Source organism: Quercus robur, chromosome 3, assembly GCF_932294415.1.
Source record: "Quercus robur chromosome 3, dhQueRobu3.1, whole genome shotgun sequence".
In the NCBI taxonomy this organism is placed as follows: domain Eukaryota; kingdom Viridiplantae; phylum Streptophyta; class Magnoliopsida; order Fagales; family Fagaceae; genus Quercus; species Quercus robur.
In genome coordinates, this window is record NC_065536.1 from 15,509,457 (window position 1) to 15,528,339 (window position 18,883).

An 18,883-nucleotide genomic window follows, 5' to 3' on the forward strand; every position below is an offset into this window, starting at 1 on the left:
TTTGATTTGTATTTTTTTCCAATTTTCCTACAACTGTTCTCAGTATTTACCATACAAAAGTAATAAAACAGTTTTTTGAGAGTTTTTTTTCATAGCTTGTTTTTTTTTAGGTGGCATTTTTGGAAACAAGTTGATAGCAATTTAGAAATATTTTGTCGTTGTTATTATTATTATTATTAAATCATTAATGTTTTTTTTTTCCTCTTTAACTAAACTCTCTCTCATAACTCATTAGGTTGTGGACCTTGTGCCTAGGCGCAACCCAAAACCACAAAACAAGTTCGCCGTTTGTTGTTGCAATTTTGGAGCCATGCCACCATTGTTTTTGTCCTCTCTCTCTCATTAATGACATTGAGTTAGGAGTGAATCATTTTTGCAGTGATAGGCGACAATAAGTTGTTAGGTTCGTTTGGATTTTCAATAGCGACGAGTTTCTTGGGTTTGTTTGAGCAGTTGTGTTTAGTTTTGGGTTTGTTGGGTAGGTTGGTTTTCGTCTGACGGTTGGATTTGGGGGTTGCAACATTGACATCATCAGTGATAGGCATAGTGTTGGACTATTAGTGAGTGGTGGTAATTTTTTTATTGGAAGAGAAAATGAGAATTGAATGGGAAGAAGAGGAAGATGGGTGAAAAACTGGGGTGAGAAAATAATGCCAAATTAATGGATTTGTGTTTTAAGCAAGGTTTTAAAAACCGGACCAAATCGACTAGTTCTACTAGTTGAACAAGAACTAGTTTTGTCTGAAAAAAAAAATGCCTAAAACCGGTGAAAACCGATAAAAAACCAATCAAAACTAGAAAAACCAAGAACCAAAGGCAAATTTGGTTTTGCCCCAGTTTGGGTTTTAAAACCATGGTTTTAAGGTGATAAAACGCATTTTGGGAACAATTTTTCCAAAACACCTACAAAACAAAAACTGAAAACACAAAATTGTTTTCACTTTACCAAATAGGCTCTTCAAAATACTACTATTCTATCTTAGTTATGTCTATGAATAACTAATGTTTGTTTGTCATTGTTTTTGTAGTTCAATTGATATCTCATAATGTTTTCAACAAAAACATCTAAACACATAGGGTTCAAATCCCCCTGCCCTCAACTATTGAATTAAAAAAAAAAAAAAAAAAAAAAAAAAAACTAATGTATTCTACTATCTACAAATAATTGCAACTTTTTAAGAATTAAATTTTGCTTCAAAAATTAAAATATTTCTTGAAAATTTTTAATTTTTGGCTTAAAAATTAAAACATTGCTTAAAATGTTCAATTAGTGATATGTGTGTGTTTGTGTGTATATATATATATATATATATTTCATCTCATGTATTACTAAATATAATACCATCTGAAACGCTTCTAATACTAATAATAAGCTTTGTAATACTCCCAAAAATATTTGACAAACTTTATTTCTTACAAATCGAACAAAGATTTTAACCAAATATGAGAAAAACTCCTCAAACCCACTATTTGGCAACCTAAAAGATTATTTTAACTTTCCTTTTTTTTTTTTTTTTTTTGGTGTGTGTGTGTGTGTGATCAATATGATAGCATTTCAATCTATCGCATTCATCTCATGATGATTACCCTTTAGACAAAAAAACTTTACCAATTGAGTTATTTGAAACCCACTTCACCTTTACTTTTAGTCATGTGGTTTTTTTAAAAGTCATGTATTTTGTTTAAATGATTTAATGAATTATGTGGTTTAATACACATAAATGATTTTATGAACCATCATGGTTAATAAAATTTGTATTTACAAATTCCAATTATTTTCATTAAAATTTCGTTTCCTTCTCTTTACTCTCCCTCCCATATATTCCAACTCTCATTTGTCAAAATATAATAGATCAACCAAATGATGGATGAATGAATGTCCTTATATGGAAAAACACCTTCCCTAGGGTTCTATTACCTAATTCTCATCCCATTAACCCACAATCTCTTATCATAGATGCAAATCCTTAGATTCTCACATTCCATTGTTATAGTATTCATTATGTTAAATGAGTATTTGGATTGCGTTCACGTCTGTGAAAACATCTACGTTTGCGTTTTATCCCAGCTGGTGTGTTTTTTTAGTGGGTCTTGTGCACTGTTTACGGGACCCACAAGTACTTTTTTCAACAAAAATAAATTTAAAACTGGGTCTCACGACACTATTCACAAATTTAAAAATTATTTTGCTATAGTGTTTTCGGTTTTTAATTTTTAACAATAAATAATATTCAAATAGACCCTAAGACTATGGAAAATGGACAAAATTAAAGGAGGAGTTGTTAGAAAAGACCTCTCCATATAACAAGACATTCTATTTGGGAATACTTAATAATTCTCCGCCTATAAGACATTATGGAAAGGTCATAAAAAAGATGAAATTTAACATGGGATTTCCAGGTTTACTAGGGATGGTTTTAGGATGATATAATTTATATTTCCGCCTTCAATATATTAATATTACTTTATTATTAAAAAAAAGAAAACACGACCACCCTGGGATATTAGTTTTGTTCTATCTTCAAGTTCTTTCGGTATTCCAAGAATCATTTGCGTTCATTCTTTTCCTCTGTCTCAAGGCCCAAACCTACTGCCCAAGCAAAGCAAACACAAGAAGTCATGGATAACCAACCGTATGAGCTTATTCTTTCTTCTTCCCACTCTGCCACGGAACCACCAACCCTCCTCCTCCTCCATAACCCCAATCTGAATAGCTCACTGGAAACTTGGGAAGTCTAGACATTGAGGTAAACATTTTCATCGTCTTCACTTGGTTGTTTACTTTTTGATTCCTTTATCTTTTTTGGTTTGTGTATTACATGGTCTTATGTGGGTTTTTGAGAGGAAAAAAAACCCACTTGTGGGTATTGGGAGTTTTCATTTGTTGAAGCTTCTTGTTGTTTATCAGCTATTGTGTCTTGTTAATTTGAGCTTTGAAATGTAGAAAAAAACATGGGGTGTTCCAAATTCTTTTCCATAATACTTAGTTTACTCAGTCAGAAGGGCAACCGCACATTGTTAAATGCAGATAACATAGAATCATTTGAGGGTTATTCTATTTTTTGGAGAATTTTCTTTACTGGGTATGTGCTATAATTCAAAGTTAAAATGTAATCCCCCTTTTTATCAGTGCATGATTTAAACAAAAAAAAAAAAATGCTTAATTAGGTGTTTTTTATTTGGTCCTGTTATATTTATCTCTTAACTGTATGTAAGTAACCTGGAATTAGCTAAATTTAGATTCAATTTGTTATCATTTGTTTAAATTATTCAATCTTTGCTGTGAATTGTGTCACCGTTTCTGGTTTGTTTTACTTCATATTTCATTTCAGGGTTTGCTGTGACTTGAACCCCATTGTTTATGAAAATCAAGTACTTAGTGGGTGTTCTGTTTTTGTTTATATATGTCCTCAGTTTGTTTAATTCTTAGGTTTATTTGTTATTCCTCTTGATTTTCTATATCATCTTAAGTGGTGATCATCGCTGCTGTTGTTGTAGTCGAATATTTTTTTTTAATGTGTAATATTACTATGAGGAATTTATTTGTTTGTTTAGACGTTGTACTTAAAGAATTGTAATTGTTCAAATTTTAATTAGCTTGTTTATGCTTTATTATTTTATTCTAAATTTTTTATGATGCCATTATGATCCAATCTTAAAAACTTGAACATCTCTTTTTTTTTTTTTTTTTTTTTTGTTGTTCTCTCTACAATTTGGTTTTCAAAACCATTCTTTTTAACTTTTAAAGAAATAGAGACTGCAGAAAGGAGACATTATGAGTTATTGCCCTAAAAACAAGCTCTTAAATCTACTCAGAAGAGGTTCCAAGTTTGTTCGAAAGGCCTCCAACTCTGCTGCTCCCACCATAGCTCCCACTTCCACACCTGGACAAGCATCCTCCTCTGCCACTGCCCTTTCTTCGACTTCGGCCATGGATGACCTCCATACCCTCAAAACAAGGTTGTGCATCATTGGAAGTGGCCCAGCTGCCCACACTGCTGCAATATATGCATCCCGCGCAGAGTTGAAGCCCATCCTCTTTGAGGGGTGGATGGCCAATGGCATTGCCCCTGGCGGCCAGCTCACCACGACCACTGAGGTGGAGAACTTCCCAGGATTTCCAGATGGAATTAATGGCATTGAGCTCATGGACCGCTGCCGCAAGCAGTCACTCCACTTTGGCACTCAGATTCTAACTGAGACCGTCAACAAGGTGGATTTCTCCACCACTCCTTTCAAGGTCTTCACTAATTCTAAGACTGTCATTGCCAATTCCATCATTGTGGCGACTGGTGCTGTCGCCAAGCGGTTAGACTTCCCTGGCTCTGGTGAGGGCCTAGGAGGGTTTTGGAACCGAGGGATATCAGCTTGTGCTGTATGTGATGGTGCTGCACCCATTTTCAGGAACAGGCCCCTGGGAGTAATTGGAGGTGGGGATTCAGCCATGGAGGAGGCCACATTCCTCACCAAGTATGGGTCCATTGTGTACATCATCCATAGGAGAGATACATTTAGGGCTTCAAAAATTATGCAGCAGAGGGTCTTGACTAACCCGAAGATTCAAGTTCTATGGAACTCGGTGGTTGTGGGAGCCTATGGGGATGAAAACACTAATAATAGGGTCTTGGGAGGGTTGAAGGTGAAGAATGTACTGAGTGGGGAGGTTTCGGATCTCAAGGTTTCGGGATTGTTCTTTGCGATAGGGCACGAGCCAGCCACCAAGTTCTTGGATGGTCAGATGGAACTTGATTTTGGTGGCTATGTTGTCACAAAGCCAGGGACCACCCAGACAAGTGTGCCTGGAGTTTTTGCTGCCGGAGATGTCCAGGATAAAAAGTACAGGCAGGCTGTTACTGCTGCTAGCACTGGTTTGTCAATATCCTCTATCTCTCCCCTTCATCATTTAAATTTCGATTTTGGAGCTTCTATGTTTGCAGCACTTCTCTTCTTCATTTTATTTGGGATTATATGTTTTGTGTGGGTAATAAGGTGTATTTGTTTCTGTTTCTGTTTTTTGCTGGGTCAAAATTATGTTTATCGCATTGATATAATGCTGAACTTAATTGCCTGGTTCACTTCTCTTCTCTGTACTGCTTACTCAGATGCATTTTTCAACTACAAGCTGCTGGTTTACATGTTTCTTTGTTCTTGATCAAATTGCCCACCAGATAATAAAGGGACTGACTGCAAGAACAGAGAATATTTATTGCTTTCTAAATTTGCCAGTGGCTCTAATTTACTTGTTGCATTATGGTATTTTCTATGCGCAACACATTAGTGTATGTAGTTGCCCTTTACTGATGAAACTGATAATAAACAAAAGGAAATTTTAATATTTATTTTTTGACTCACTCCTAATAGCTGTATAGTTAAGAAGGTTCTAAAAAGTTTTGTTTTTTGTCCATTCTATGCTTGTGGATTTAAAGACAAAATTAGTCTCACCTTGTGTGACCATGTACTTTTGATGTTCTTCTTTATCAAAATGATGAAACTTGTGCTCTAGGGTTGTGAAGAAATTAATCTATTTATGATTTGTTTGACATGGCTTAATCATCATCTCTCTATGCAATTGGATGACTGTTGAGTCTTGAATTAAGCGCATTCTTTTGAGACACTGAGTCCATTTTTGAGCAAACCCAAGCTGATCTTACTCAGGTTTTAAGAACTTGGAGTATTCAGATATGTGAATATTTGGTACTTGATGGGTTGTCACTTCAAGGTTGAGCTGGACTCTGGCTTTTTTTTTTTGCTTGGTGACCTGAGATTGAGTGACATGTATTTATAATTTCTGCGCAAATGTAAATTAAGCCTGTGCATAACTTTAATCTCACAAACTGAACTTATCGCAAGATACTTGACTAGGCTTGGATTGTTTAGTCTTTTTAAATGTGAAAAACTACATTGATTTGGGAAAGTGTTTTGTGTTCATCATTTAGCTACATTGGGATGCATAAGATTTGACAGTTTCTGTAATTGACTATAAGAATTGAGATAATACAAATAATTGGCAGTGGTATATAAGTAAATAAATAACAGCAGGTTGTTGCTTACTAACTCCAATCTAAGTGATTCTGCTATTGGGAATACATGTCTTTCTGAAATGTTCATTTAGGTCCCAAGATTTTGGGGAAGAGGGGGGGAGAGAAAGGTTGCTGCTGGTTTCTGTTTCATTCTCAATTTTCGAAACAGTCATATAGAAAATTAGAAATCATGTAAGCAGTGGTTTTGATTATACCATTGGCTGTGGCATCTACCATTATTGCAATAACCTGTTTCTGTCACCAATATTTGGGTTTTGTTGAACAATTTATGTTATCATTTTAAATTTAAATAAAAAGACCTGTTCCACTTAAGTTATGGTTTATTCACAGTATATGTATTAAGGTCTCCTCTATTTAGTTTACTTGGTTTCTTTAATGATGCAGGTTGCATGGCAGCTTTGGAAGCCGAACATTACTTGCAAGAGATTGGATCTCAGGAGGGTAAAATTGATTGATGAGTACCTGTTAGGGTACAGCCTAGTGGTTGGAGGCTTGGTATGAGCTGTAGATCCAGGCATACTAGGCTCATCCCCACTAGGAGAGTTTCCCTTGATTAGCTGATACACAATTCTGGCAGGTGGGGTCGTGTATCCTTTCAAAAAATTGTTCAAAAAAGAAGCTAATTGATGAACAATATTTAATCAAGAAGGACAAAGAATTGTGTCCAAAATAATAACATTTTACTTTGTTACTGTTGGATGCATAAATAGATTTCTACAATTATGCAGCATCTGTTTTCAGCTGTAACTTTTCTTGATTGTTTGGTTTTGGTAATCTGTAAATCTTAAACCTTAGCTTTTGCCCTTTTGGTGGCTTTTAAACATGTTGACTGTAGCATTTTCTCTTGGATCTTGGCTACTCTGATGGTTTCTTGAGATATATTCTGCTTTAACACCATGTTTGATGTGCTATATGGCAGGTGCTTATTTATTTATTTATTTTTTTGGGGTGCACTTGGTTAGTGTGATGGCATGTCCTGTTGGTAATTATTCTTCTCTACACAAGGACATGCCAATATGAACAAAGAAATCAAATTTTTGTTGACCACGTTTGTAGAGCACCTGACCTTCAATAGATCCTATGGGTTATTTACTCAGCATGCTTTTTTGAATTATGGCATGAATGATAAATCTTCATTTACTTATTCCCTGCAGTAAAAAAAAAAGAAAGTTTTAATGGTTCTTTAATTTTTTAATCAATTATTCTATAGAACCAATTGTATATATGGGCAGAAAAAGCTTTACCGTTGGACCTTTTACCATTACCAAAAAAACCCCCCCCCCCCCCCCCCCCCCCCCCCCCACCCCCCACAAAAAAAGGAAAAAAAAAAAAAAAAAACAATTTAACTCACAACGTGAAGAAGTTATTTAGAATTACAATGAACTTGTGTCATTGTTACTTCAATTTGTATTCAAGAAAAAAAACATTGCTTTGTTACTATTGGCCATGGCATCCACCATTGTCATTCTTAGAACCAATAGTACCATTGAATATTTATACGTGTTTTGCACAAAATAAGATTGACCAAATTGAAGATATTGAAAGTTTTATAATGTCATGGTGGAATTTGTAGAGGAAATCCCAGGTGAAAGAAGGTACTCATATCATTTGAGTCTTCAAATTAAAGAGGAGACATTGAGTGCCAAAACTTGGAAGAGTATAAGTTTTTGTTAATCTCTGAATTTTTTTATTTCATTGTAATTTTAAAGTTTGCAAATTATTGGAAGTTTTGAGAAATTGGAAAAGAGCATTAGCATGTAAAGCATACAAAAATCCCGAATGAGAATGGGACGTTGTGATTAGTACCTAGCATTAAAATCTTTTTTTTCTTTTTCTTTTTTTGTGTTTTTTGGGGGGGGGGGGGGGGGGGGGGTGGGGGTGGAAACCTGAATTTGAATTCCCTCTCCCCACTTATTGTAAATAGGAAAAATAAAATGATGATCATTGTGTTGAAATACAAATATGATTTTCATTGCCATCTTTCAATATAATTTACACCCCTTTCATTAGATAGAGCTGGTGGATCTTTGATTTATGAGATTTATGCCTATTTCAGGGTTTTTATTTTTTTATTTTAATTATTTTTAAAAAACAACTGCATTCTTCCTATTTTGGTGTTCAATGTTACTATCTGTTCTTTTCTTGCTTCATAAAATACTAATTTGGATTTCAATTACATAAAATTGTTTATGAAGAGAAGATAATTTACTCATAAAGATATAAATTTTCTTCCTAACCATCTTTAACTAAAATTTCACAACCATATACATTATCATTTATATTCCGTAACCATGAAGCTAAAAGCAGGGAGATCAAATTGGCTACGTTAACACTCATCAAAATAATAGCATGTATGTACAACTTCATCCAAATAGCCATATGTTCTTTTTGCACCAAGAAGAGGTAGTTTATAACACTCCAAAGAGAAATGTATCATACAAATAAAATGTAGTAGTACTGCTACAACTACTCAACATGGCAAAACAAGAAAATAAAGAAACAATAGCAGAATAAACAACAAATGGATGAACTCTACTGATTTTCTATAACCATGGGGATAACGACCCTCTGAGCAAATGATTTTAGGAGAAAGAAACATGATCCCAAGTACCACAAATTACAATTCCAAGCCTCATTCCCGCTGCTGCATATTTTGGATGATCTCCATCTTTAGAATTCTGAACCTTATGTTATAGAAAACAACATATTGAAGAAAAAAGCATCAATATTATAACTGCTGCCATCAAAGTATCATCAAGGAAAAATAATATCCTTTTAAATATAATAAAATTATTTTGTGTGTGCTTACGAAGTGCAACGGGACACAATGCAATTTACAAGGATTCTATTATGATAATTATCTAGTGGAAGAGTGAAAAGGTTGCTTGTGTTTATGCATCGATGCATTAAAAAGATTAGAGTACATGGTGTGGGAAAATAAGATATTTTTTGAATAATATACTTACCCTCTTCAATGAACTATTGAGCGAGCCAATGTATGGTAGTATTCAGGTCAACCTTCCAATGCCATTCATCTTCTTGTGTTGCTTGTACTTTTTTTAGCTTTGGTGTCCCTAAATCTCCATAAGAGAAAGTCTTCATTTCAGGGCACTGCCTCACAATTACTTCTTCCAAAGATGGGAAGTTGAAAGAATAACTTTCGGAGCAAAAGCTTGCAAGGTTTGGCAAGGAATCAAGTTTTATGTATATCAACTGGGTTAAGGTAATCACCTCACTCACTTCACCTCCCTCTCCTACTACAACTTCTGTTATCCTTTCACATTCAGTTACACTCATTTTTTTGAGCTGTACCAAACTTTTGGCTGTTGATGATGTAACTAAGTTAATCAATCCATGACATTTTAGTATTTCCAGATTTGTCAAATTTTGGAAAGATATTGATGATGGTACTAAAATTTTCAATTTGTCACAGAATGACACTATTAGATTTTCCAGATTATACAAAATTGGGCTTGGTTGGGTGTCTTCTTTCCACAAATGTGTTAACGTTGGTAGTTTATATAGCTTTAGTTCTCGTAGTTGTGCGAGTATTGTAGCATTATTTTCCTGGTCAAAAAGTTGTTCATATGGGAATATTTCTTCCCAAGAAGTAAGCCTCACAAAAAGTTTCTCCAAACTGTGTAATCTTTTTAGAAAATTAATCCAATCAGAAACAGCTAGATAGCCGATTATGGAAAGGTCTTTTAATTTGTAAAAGCACTCTTCCAAAAGTTGGTCACATTGCATCTCCTTCATCTTCTTTCCACCCAATGTCAAAACCTCCAAGTTAGGGAATAATGTACCCTATTAAAAAAAATAAAAAATCAAAGCATTGAATAAAAGAAAATAGATTTATTAATGAAATGGATTATATCCGTGAAGTCTCTAAAATTAATGGTAAGAATATGGTCCAACCTTATTATATCTAGATGAAACTTAAAAAAAAAAAAAAAAAAAACCAACAACAACAACAAAGAAAGTACATAACAAAGAACAATGTCGTAATTCGTAAATACTATCGAACAATACTAGTCAATCAAATGCATAGTGGTGTACCAGCAAAAAAGAAAAAGAAAAAAAAAAGCATAGTGGTGTAAGAGTAATTTACAAGAAAATCTTTTTTTCCAAAACCATGTTAATCAATTAGTAGTTGTTGTCGATCAATTGTTTCAATTTGTCCAATTTGACACCTATAGTACTTTCATATTTCTGGACACGTTGACCAAAAAAAACACACCAAAGGTACCTATATTTTGATGCAAGAAAGATTAAGGATTTTGTTAAAAATAAAAAAAAGTATACAGATATATGACCTTTATTAAGAACTTCGTGTTTGCAACTTGTTTTTTGCTTGAGAGACGAGTATGACTCCAAACAAAGTTATTATTTCTCATAAACGTAAATATTAGAAAAAAGCAGTTAAATTAGCCTCTTACCTCTTCAACCAAGAAAAGGGGTTGTTGAGTGGAGGTCTCTAGTTGGCTCTGTTCAACTGTTTCTTGAAAGTTCAAAATTTTTGAAGTAAATATCTCAATTTGATCACATCCAAACACCTCCAAATCTTTCAGCAATGGCCATTCTGAAGTATGAACCCCTCGGCAAAACCACTTGAGCTTTGGCAATTTATGAAGCATTAGGAGAGTTACTTTAGGGAAAACAAATCTTGCTTCTGCTTCTGCAATATCTTCACATGAAACAATTTCCTCCACTCCACAATCGCCTATCCGAAGATTCTCCAATTGCATGAGACATCTAGCCACAGATGCTGGGAACAAAATTTTCAAACTCTCACATTCCCAAACACTTATTACTTGTAGATTTTGAAAGCTGAAAATTCCTTGGGGGTCCTTATTCCAGACTTGCTTCATTTTCGGTAGACCACGCAATATCAATCTTTTCAACGGAATGACTGTCATAGCATGTGATTCTCTAACATCTTGCCTTTGAAGTTCAAACACTTCTTGTAGTGAACCACAATAACATACTTCAAGTCTCTCTAGACTTTGGAATCTTGTCAGCATATTCGATTCAAAGATGTTCACAAGATTTTCACAGTATTTAACAACTAGAGATTGAAGCTTGAAAAAGGAATCTTCAGCTAATTGATCGTGCCATATGATTTTCAAGTTCTCCATGTGCATGATTGTCAATGTTTCCAAACTAGGGAATGCAACCTACCAGTCCATCCCATGTGTGTTAATAACATAACTAATCATAGTAACTCACAAAATAGAAAATAAGATATATACGAAGTAAAACAGGGGATTATAAAAATAGAATTACCTCTTCATTGAAGAGAGGTTAAACAGAGAATTCATTGTAAGTAATTAGGAAGTAGTTAGTTTCTCAAAAGACTAGATTAGTTAAACTTTTGATATCAGTTTCTCATTTTTTAAATAATAAAAAAAAAAAGTTTCTCATTTTTGATTGCTCTGTTTACTACATAAAAAAACAGAGCCTTTCATTGTAACATATACTCACATTTTCTTCTTCAATAAAGATCACAACAATTCTATTTAAAGAGACAGCATTTTTGACAAACCTAAAGTTTCATTTGAGGCAGCTTGGCAAGTAATGTGAGGAAGGAGCCATCTAAAGATAAATTCATTAACATAGCACATTATGATCCTGCCAAATAGCTAGGTTATAAATACGGGTTGCATCTTACTTTTATTAATTAATTTTTAATGTTTTAATAATACTATTTGTGCTATATGTTGAAGATGATAAAAAGCTAAACACACCCTTACATTAAGTCTGAAGACAAAAGGCAGTCAGACGCATCGTTTCATTCAAGTAAATAGCTAATGAATTGGTATTGCTCAAACGTTGTCCTATCGAAGATTCAAGAATCAGTTGGTATTGGCGGGCTTTTCAGTTAGGAAGCTGTGATCAACCAACTCAACAAACTCCACCATTCATGGATCTAATCCGTAATTCCAGTGGTTTTTTTTTTTTTATTCAGTTAGGGAGATTTACTTGTATAAATACTGTATCTAGCACCAGAATGTAATTAAGCAAGATCAAATACAATTTCTCTTTGATATCTCTCTCTCTCCCCTTTTCTTCTCTCTCTACAATTGTTTGTTGTTCTTCAATCTAGCTAAACACTGTTAGATTCTCTCTGTTAGAATTTCATTGCTATAAGCTTTTATTACAATAAGATTTTATTAATACAAGCAATGTATATACACATTTTTATCACAAAAATATGAGAGGTGTTATGTCAACAACAAATCATAGGTGGTAAGTTGCAATTAGTTCTAATATAAATCTATAACTTAATTTTATTTTACCCACTCATAACGAATAATAACAACCTAACATTTAGAATTTGTACTGATGTCATAGAATTTGTACCAAGGTTCAACCGAGGTCGAACCATGACGATGTTATAATTAATTTAATAATAATAAAATACAAATAAAGGTGTTAAAATGGCAAACATTAACAAATTTATACTAAAAATATGTTTAAAAAAATTACACAACTTTCAAATGAATTTTCACCATTTTTATAAGGTTAATAGAAACTAATAAAACATAAACAACAGGAAAAAAAATTTGTTTTTAGTAATCTTTCAAATAAAAAAAATGATCTAAAGTAAAATCATTTTCAACATAAATTAATAAGTTGTATATTCACACGTAAAAAACATGGTTCTTGAACCTCGAATAAAATTATCAAATAATAATAGATTGGGAGGGGGTAATATAATAATTTGGAAAGCTATAATCTAAATTGTAAATAAATAAAATATTAAATCCAGGATCGACATAACAAAGGAGCATGGCCTATTGGTTATTGTATTAGTATTTGACCTACTGATCCCTTATTCTATCCCTCGCCTCTACCTATAAAGATATTATTATATTTAAAATGATTGAACCGTAATTGTAAAAATGTTGTGGACGCAGTACTTCTCTTAAACTATTGATCTCCCATTTAATTACTAATAACAACCTAACATTGAGGATTTGTAGTAATAATGTTGTGTATGTAGCATTTTTCTAAATATATACATAATTTAATCAGATTATTAAAAAGAAAACTTAATTAAATGCACAATAAATTTCAAATTTGGGACAGGTTTTACTTTTTTGAGAGGGATCATCAATAATTTATGTTATACCATTAGTCACTTACCTCTTCAACCAAGAAAAGTGGTTGTTGAATGGATGTCTCTAGTTGACTCTGTTCATCTGGTTCTTCGATTCTAAATTCTTTTGAAGCAAATATTTGAATTTCATTTGATCCAGACACCTCCAAGGTTTTCAATAACGGCCATTCTGAAGTATGCACCCCCCGGTAAAACCACTTGAGTTTTGGCAACTGTCGAAGTATCAAGAGAGTCAATTTAGGGAACTTGAACCTGGCCTCTTCTTTTGCATCTTCTTCCTGTTCTATAATTTCCTCAATCCCACATTCACCTATTCGAAGATCTTCCAGTTGCTTGAGACGTCTGGCCACTGAGGTTGGAAACAAAGTCGTCAAACTCTCACACCCCATAACTTCTATTTTCTTTATATTTTGAAAGGAGAAAGTTCCTTGGGGGTCCTTATTCCATACACGCTTCAACATCGGTAGACGACGCAAAAATAAAATTTTCAATTGAGTCACTATTATTGCATGTGTTTCCATAACTTCTTGCCCTTGTAGTTCAAATATTTCTTGTACCGAACCACAATCTTCTACTACAAGGGACTCCAAGCTCTGGAATCTTGACAGCATATTAACTTGGAAGATTTTCATAAGATTTTCACAGAATTGAACCTTCATGGACTGAAGCTTTGTAAAAGAGCCAGGGGCAAATTTGTCATGCCATATAATTTTCAGGTTAGGCATATGGGAGATTATTAATGTCTCCAAATTGGGGAATGCAACCTGTAGGACCCATACCATGAGTTCTTGATATAGGAAACAATCATACACGTAATGCAAGACAAGATATAAATTAAATAAAGATACCAATGAATTCTATGTTTAGATGAAAAATGTATTTATGGTTTTCGGTGGTGGCTCTAGGAAATTTTTTTAGGTGGTTATTAAAAAACTTAAATTAAACAAAATTTAATAAAAATAAAAAACTTGAATATATATATATATATATATTTAAAATCGTTGTTTGATAGCTTCATTATCAATACTATCGGCTACATTTTTTTTAATGTACACAACCAAGCGATCATTAAACTATGAGAAATGTTATGTCCCCCATGGTTTTCAAACCTGGACTGTATAATGAACCGTAAAAGGGAGATGTTCAAGGTTTTTAAGTTCAGACCGAGGTTCAACCGAGGCCGAATCGTGATGATGTCATAATTAATTTAAAAATAATAAAATTCAATTAAAGGTATTAAAACAACAAACATTAACAAATTTATACTACAAATATGTCTAAAAAAATTACACAACTTTCAAATGAATGTTCACCATTTTCACAAGGTTAATAGAAAATAATAAAGTATAAACAAGTGGAAAAAAAATTGTGTTTAGTAATCTTTCAAATAAAAACAAATTACCTAAAATAAAATCATTTTCAACATAAATTAATAAATTGTATATTCACATGTAAAAAACATAGTTCTTGAACCTCTAATAAAAGTATCAAATAATAATAGATTAAGAGGGATAATATAATAATTTGGAAAACTATAATCTAAATTGTACCACCTATAATTTAAGTTGTGAATTCAAATTAGAATTACTTTCAATGTACCACCTACAATTTGTTGAGAAAGTATTGTAAAAATGTTGTGAACGTAGAACATCTCTTAAACTATTGATCTCCCATTCAATTACTAATAACAACCTAACATTGAGGATTTGTAGTAAAAATGTTGTGTGTATAGCATTTTTCAAAATATATAATAAAATTTAATCAGATTATTAAAAAGAAAACGTAATTAAATGCACAATAAATTTCAAATTTGGGATTGGTTTTACTTTTTTGAGAGGGATCATCTATTATTTATGTTATACCATTAGTCACTTACCTCTTCAACCAAGAAAAGTGGTTGTTGAATGGATGTCTCTAGTTGACTCTGTTCATCTGGTTCTTCAATTCTAAATTCTTTTGAAGCAAATATTTGAATTTTATTTGATCCAGACACCTCCAAGGTTTTCAATAACGGCCATTTTGAAGTATACACCCCCCGGTAAAACCACTTTAGTTTTGGCAACTGTCGAAGTATCAAGAGAGTCAATTTAGGGAACACGAACTTGGCATCTTCTTTTGCACCTTCTTCTTGTTCAATAATTTCCTCAATCCCACATTCAACTATTCGAAGATCTTCCAGTTGCTTGAGACATCTGGCCACTGAGGTTGGAAACAAACTTTTCAAACTCTCACATTCCCAAACACTTATTTTTTCTAGATTTGGAAAGGAGAACATTCCTTCGGGGTCCTTATTCCATACACGCTTCAACTTCGGTAGACGATGCATAAATAATTTTTTCAACTGAGTCACTGTTATTGCTTGTGTTTCCGTAACTTCTTGCCCTTGTAGTTCAAATATTTCTTGTACCGAACCACAATCTTCTACTACAAGGGACTCCAAGCTCTGGAATCTTGACAGCATATTAACTTGGAAGATTTTCATAAGATTTTCACAGAATTGAACCTTCATGGACTGAAGCTTTGTAAAATAGCCAGGGGCAAATTTGTCATGCCATATAATTTTCAGGTTAGGCATATGGGAGATTATTAATGTCTCCAAATTGGGGAATGCAACCTGTAGGACCCATACCATGAGTTCTTGATATAGGAAACAATCATACACGTCATGCAAGACAAGATATAAATTAAATAAAGATACCAATGAATTCTATGTTTAGATGAAAAATGTATTTATGATTTTCGGTGGTGGCTCTAGGAAATTTTTTTAGGTGGTTATTAAAAAAGCTTAAATTAAACAAAATTTAATAAGAATAAAAAACTTGAATATATATATTAAAAAAGCTTAAATTAAACAAAATTTAATAAGAATAAAAAACTTGAATATATATATATATATATATATATATATTTAAAATCGTTGTTTGTTAGCTTCATTATCAATACTTTTAGTTACATCTTTTTTAATTCACACAACCAAATAATCTTTAAATTATGAGAAATGTTATGTCCACCATAGTTTTCAAACCCAGACTGTATAATGAACCGTAAAAGGGAGATGTTTATAGTTTTTAAGGTTAGACTGAGATTCATTCGAGGTCGAAACGTGATGTTGTTATAATTAATTTAATAATAATAAAATACAAATAAAGGAATTAAAACGGCAAACATTAACAAATTTATACTAAAAATATGTCTAAAAAAATTACACAACTTTCAAATGAATTTTCACCATTTTATAAGGTTAATAGAAAATAATAAAGCATAAACAAGTGGAAAAAAAATTGTGTTTAGTAATCTTTCAAATAAAAAAAAATCTAAAATAAAATCATTTTCAACACAAATTAATAAATTGTATATTCACATGTAAAAAACATTGTTCTTGTACCTTTAATAAAATTATCAAATAATAATAGATTGAGTGGAAAACTATATTCTAAATTGTAAATAAATAAAATATTAAATCCAGGACTGACATGACAAAGGAGCATAGCCTATTGGTTATTTTATTGGTATTTGACCTGCTGATCCCTTGTTCTAGAATTACCTTTTCATCAAAGAGAGGTTGCATGGTAGCATGAGAGATCTCCTCTGAATTCACTTCCTTAAGTTCTTTGCCTAATGTCATGCCTGAACTAACAGGTTTGAATATGAATGACTCCAATTTAGGGCATTGTTCTATCCACAGATGCTTCAAGGATGGAAATCTTAGATTGGTTCCTATACAGAATCTTTTAAGTACTGGAAGATCTTTTAGAACCAGGTTTTCCAGTAGACGGAACAACACCTTTGGAATTATTTCTTCTTCTCCTAAGTCCTCTGTGAGTAGTAGTATCTCTTCCATTACCTTACAGTCCTCAATGAAAAGATCTTTGAGTTGAACCATAAATGTCGCTGTGGAGGAAGACAACAGGTATTTTAAATTGCCAGAGCCTTTCACCTTCAAGTTAAGCAAATTTTGAAATCTCGGGACTGTTAATTTGAAAGAGGAGCTTGCCCGATGTTGGTTATGAAGTAGTATCTCTTCAGAGTGTATAGAGGACAGTTCCAACGTTTCCAAGTTGGGGAACACAACCTGCAACAACAATTAATTATCTACTTCAGCAAACTTGTTAAAAAAAATGAAGAAAACGGTGTCGTATTTGCCTGATACAACAAGGCCCAGACCTCAAACGGTGATGAATTCCAGACTCAAAACAATGTCGTAAAGACTTGGGAGTACCTTTTTTTTTTAGAGAGTTTTAACTTAAGTGACGCACGCGTGATCATTTTTTTTCATTTAGCTCAAGTTGTTAGTATTTGATTAGACACGTTTTCTAATTCAAATGGTTAAAGTAATTAGGAAGCAGTTAACTCTCTCCAATGGCTAGATTAGTTAGACTTATGAAGGAACAGAGCCTCTGCAACAACAGTTAATTCACTCAAGCATTTTTGGTCACTCTGTTTTCTATATGAAGGAACAGAGCCTCTCATTTTCTTATAAAAAAAAATAAAATAAAAAAATAAAAAAGCCTCTCATTGTAATTACATATACTCTCACAGAAATCCTATTTATAGTGAGAGAGTATTTTTGACAAACCTAAACAGTGCATAAGTTAGGGTACGTATATTATTGTTCTTTCATTTGAGGAAATCACCAAATTTTTTTTGAACATAGTGGCATGACAACTTTGCAAGCAATGAGAGGGAAAAGTCATCAAAAGATAAATACATTATAAAGGCACATTATGATCCTGTCACATATCTACACCTTTTTTTTTTTGGAGTGAGAGAGAGGAGATTCTAAAAATGGAGTTTCTTAAAACATGAAAGAATAGTGATTTTTTTTAACTAACTAGGTTATAAATACAGGATACTATTTATAATTATTATTATAGATACTTTTATTATTTTAATTTTTAAATAATATTATTTGTGTTATAAGCTTTTATTCCAAGAAGATTTTATTAAAACTGAGATCTATACACAACTAATATGTGGGACCGTACTCAATACAATTTTTTTTTTTTTTGAGAAACAATACACAAGAAGTTGAAAGCAAAATTTAAATAAAAATCCTTTGTCTTACTTAATGTTATACTTTATGTATTGTTTTAAAAACGGGACTGCCTAGCCGGTTGAACTAGGAATTGTACTCAAAATAGGTTTGGGTAAAAATTGAAAACTGATCAAAAACAGGAAAAAATCAAGTAGTCCCTTTTTCAGTTCTCCAAGGAGGGGCATTAAAGTCTTTTTATTTTCAATATATTTGAAATTGGCAAAGGAGGAATGTGAACCCTGGGCGGGCGTCTTTCATGAAAACACAAGAGACTATGAAATTAAGCTATAGGGCTCTTGGAGATTTGTATTCCCAAATTTGCAAACAATTAACATTGAAACTCAATAGTCATTTAAGTCTCAATATAATTTTTGATTGCATAATTAGGGTGATCAACTAAGTGTAACCATGTTTTCATCGATCAATAACTTTCAAGTCCTAATAAAGATGCAACATTTAAATTTAGCCTCACAAAAATTATAAATAAATAAAAAATCAGCTTCATAAAGTAGGACACAAGTTACTAATTGTGTGACATACGTAGCCTTTCTTACCCAACTAATATTCTTTAGCTATAAGCCTATAACCTCACTTGAGGCACATGTCTCTCTCACGTGTCCACGAATTATTTACGCTTGAGAAAGGATATGTGTGTCACAAGTGCCCACTGATATTTTACTTCCCATT

General features: G+C 32.7%; 2 protein-coding genes across 33 annotated transcripts in view; one reads left to right on the forward strand and one right to left on the reverse strand.

Moving 5' to 3' along the window:
* LOC126717241 (thioredoxin reductase 2-like) overlaps positions 1 to 6,887 on the forward strand; it is a 28,951-nt gene extending 22,064 nt beyond the window's left edge. Inside the window, exons 1-3 of one of the 8 annotated variants that reach the window (XM_050418753.1) lie at positions 2,537 to 2,747; positions 3,749 to 4,868; positions 6,426 to 6,887. In XM_050418753.1, the coding sequence (XP_050274710.1) occupies positions 3,776 to 4,868; positions 6,426 to 6,496 (1,164 nt within the window). In that variant the 5' untranslated portion in view covers positions 2,537 to 2,747; positions 3,749 to 3,775 and the 3' untranslated portion in view covers positions 6,497 to 6,887. Of the gene's footprint in view, positions 1 to 2,536; positions 2,748 to 3,748; positions 4,869 to 6,425 lie in introns of those variants that run through there. The other 7 variants (XM_050418752.1, XM_050418754.1, XM_050418758.1 and 4 more) reach the window with 7 other exon arrangements.
* The window catches only part of LOC126717238 (uncharacterized), a 102,332-nt gene that overhangs the window by 15,728 nt on the left and 67,721 nt on the right, over positions 1 to 18,883 (reverse strand). For 16 of the 25 annotated variants that reach the window (XM_050418746.1, XM_050418726.1, XM_050418725.1 and 13 more), the window contains 4 exons: positions 16,706 to 17,233; positions 15,038 to 15,775; positions 13,188 to 13,925; positions 10,478 to 11,215 (listed from right to left, as the gene is read on the reverse strand). In XM_050418746.1, coding sequence (XP_050274703.1) covers positions 10,478 to 11,215; positions 13,188 to 13,925; positions 15,038 to 15,775; positions 16,706 to 17,233 — 2,742 coding nt within the window. The remainder of the gene's footprint in view (positions 1 to 10,477; positions 11,216 to 13,187; positions 13,926 to 15,037; positions 15,776 to 16,705; positions 17,234 to 18,883) is intronic. The other 9 variants (XM_050418742.1, XM_050418748.1, XM_050418745.1 and 6 more) reach the window with 8 other exon arrangements.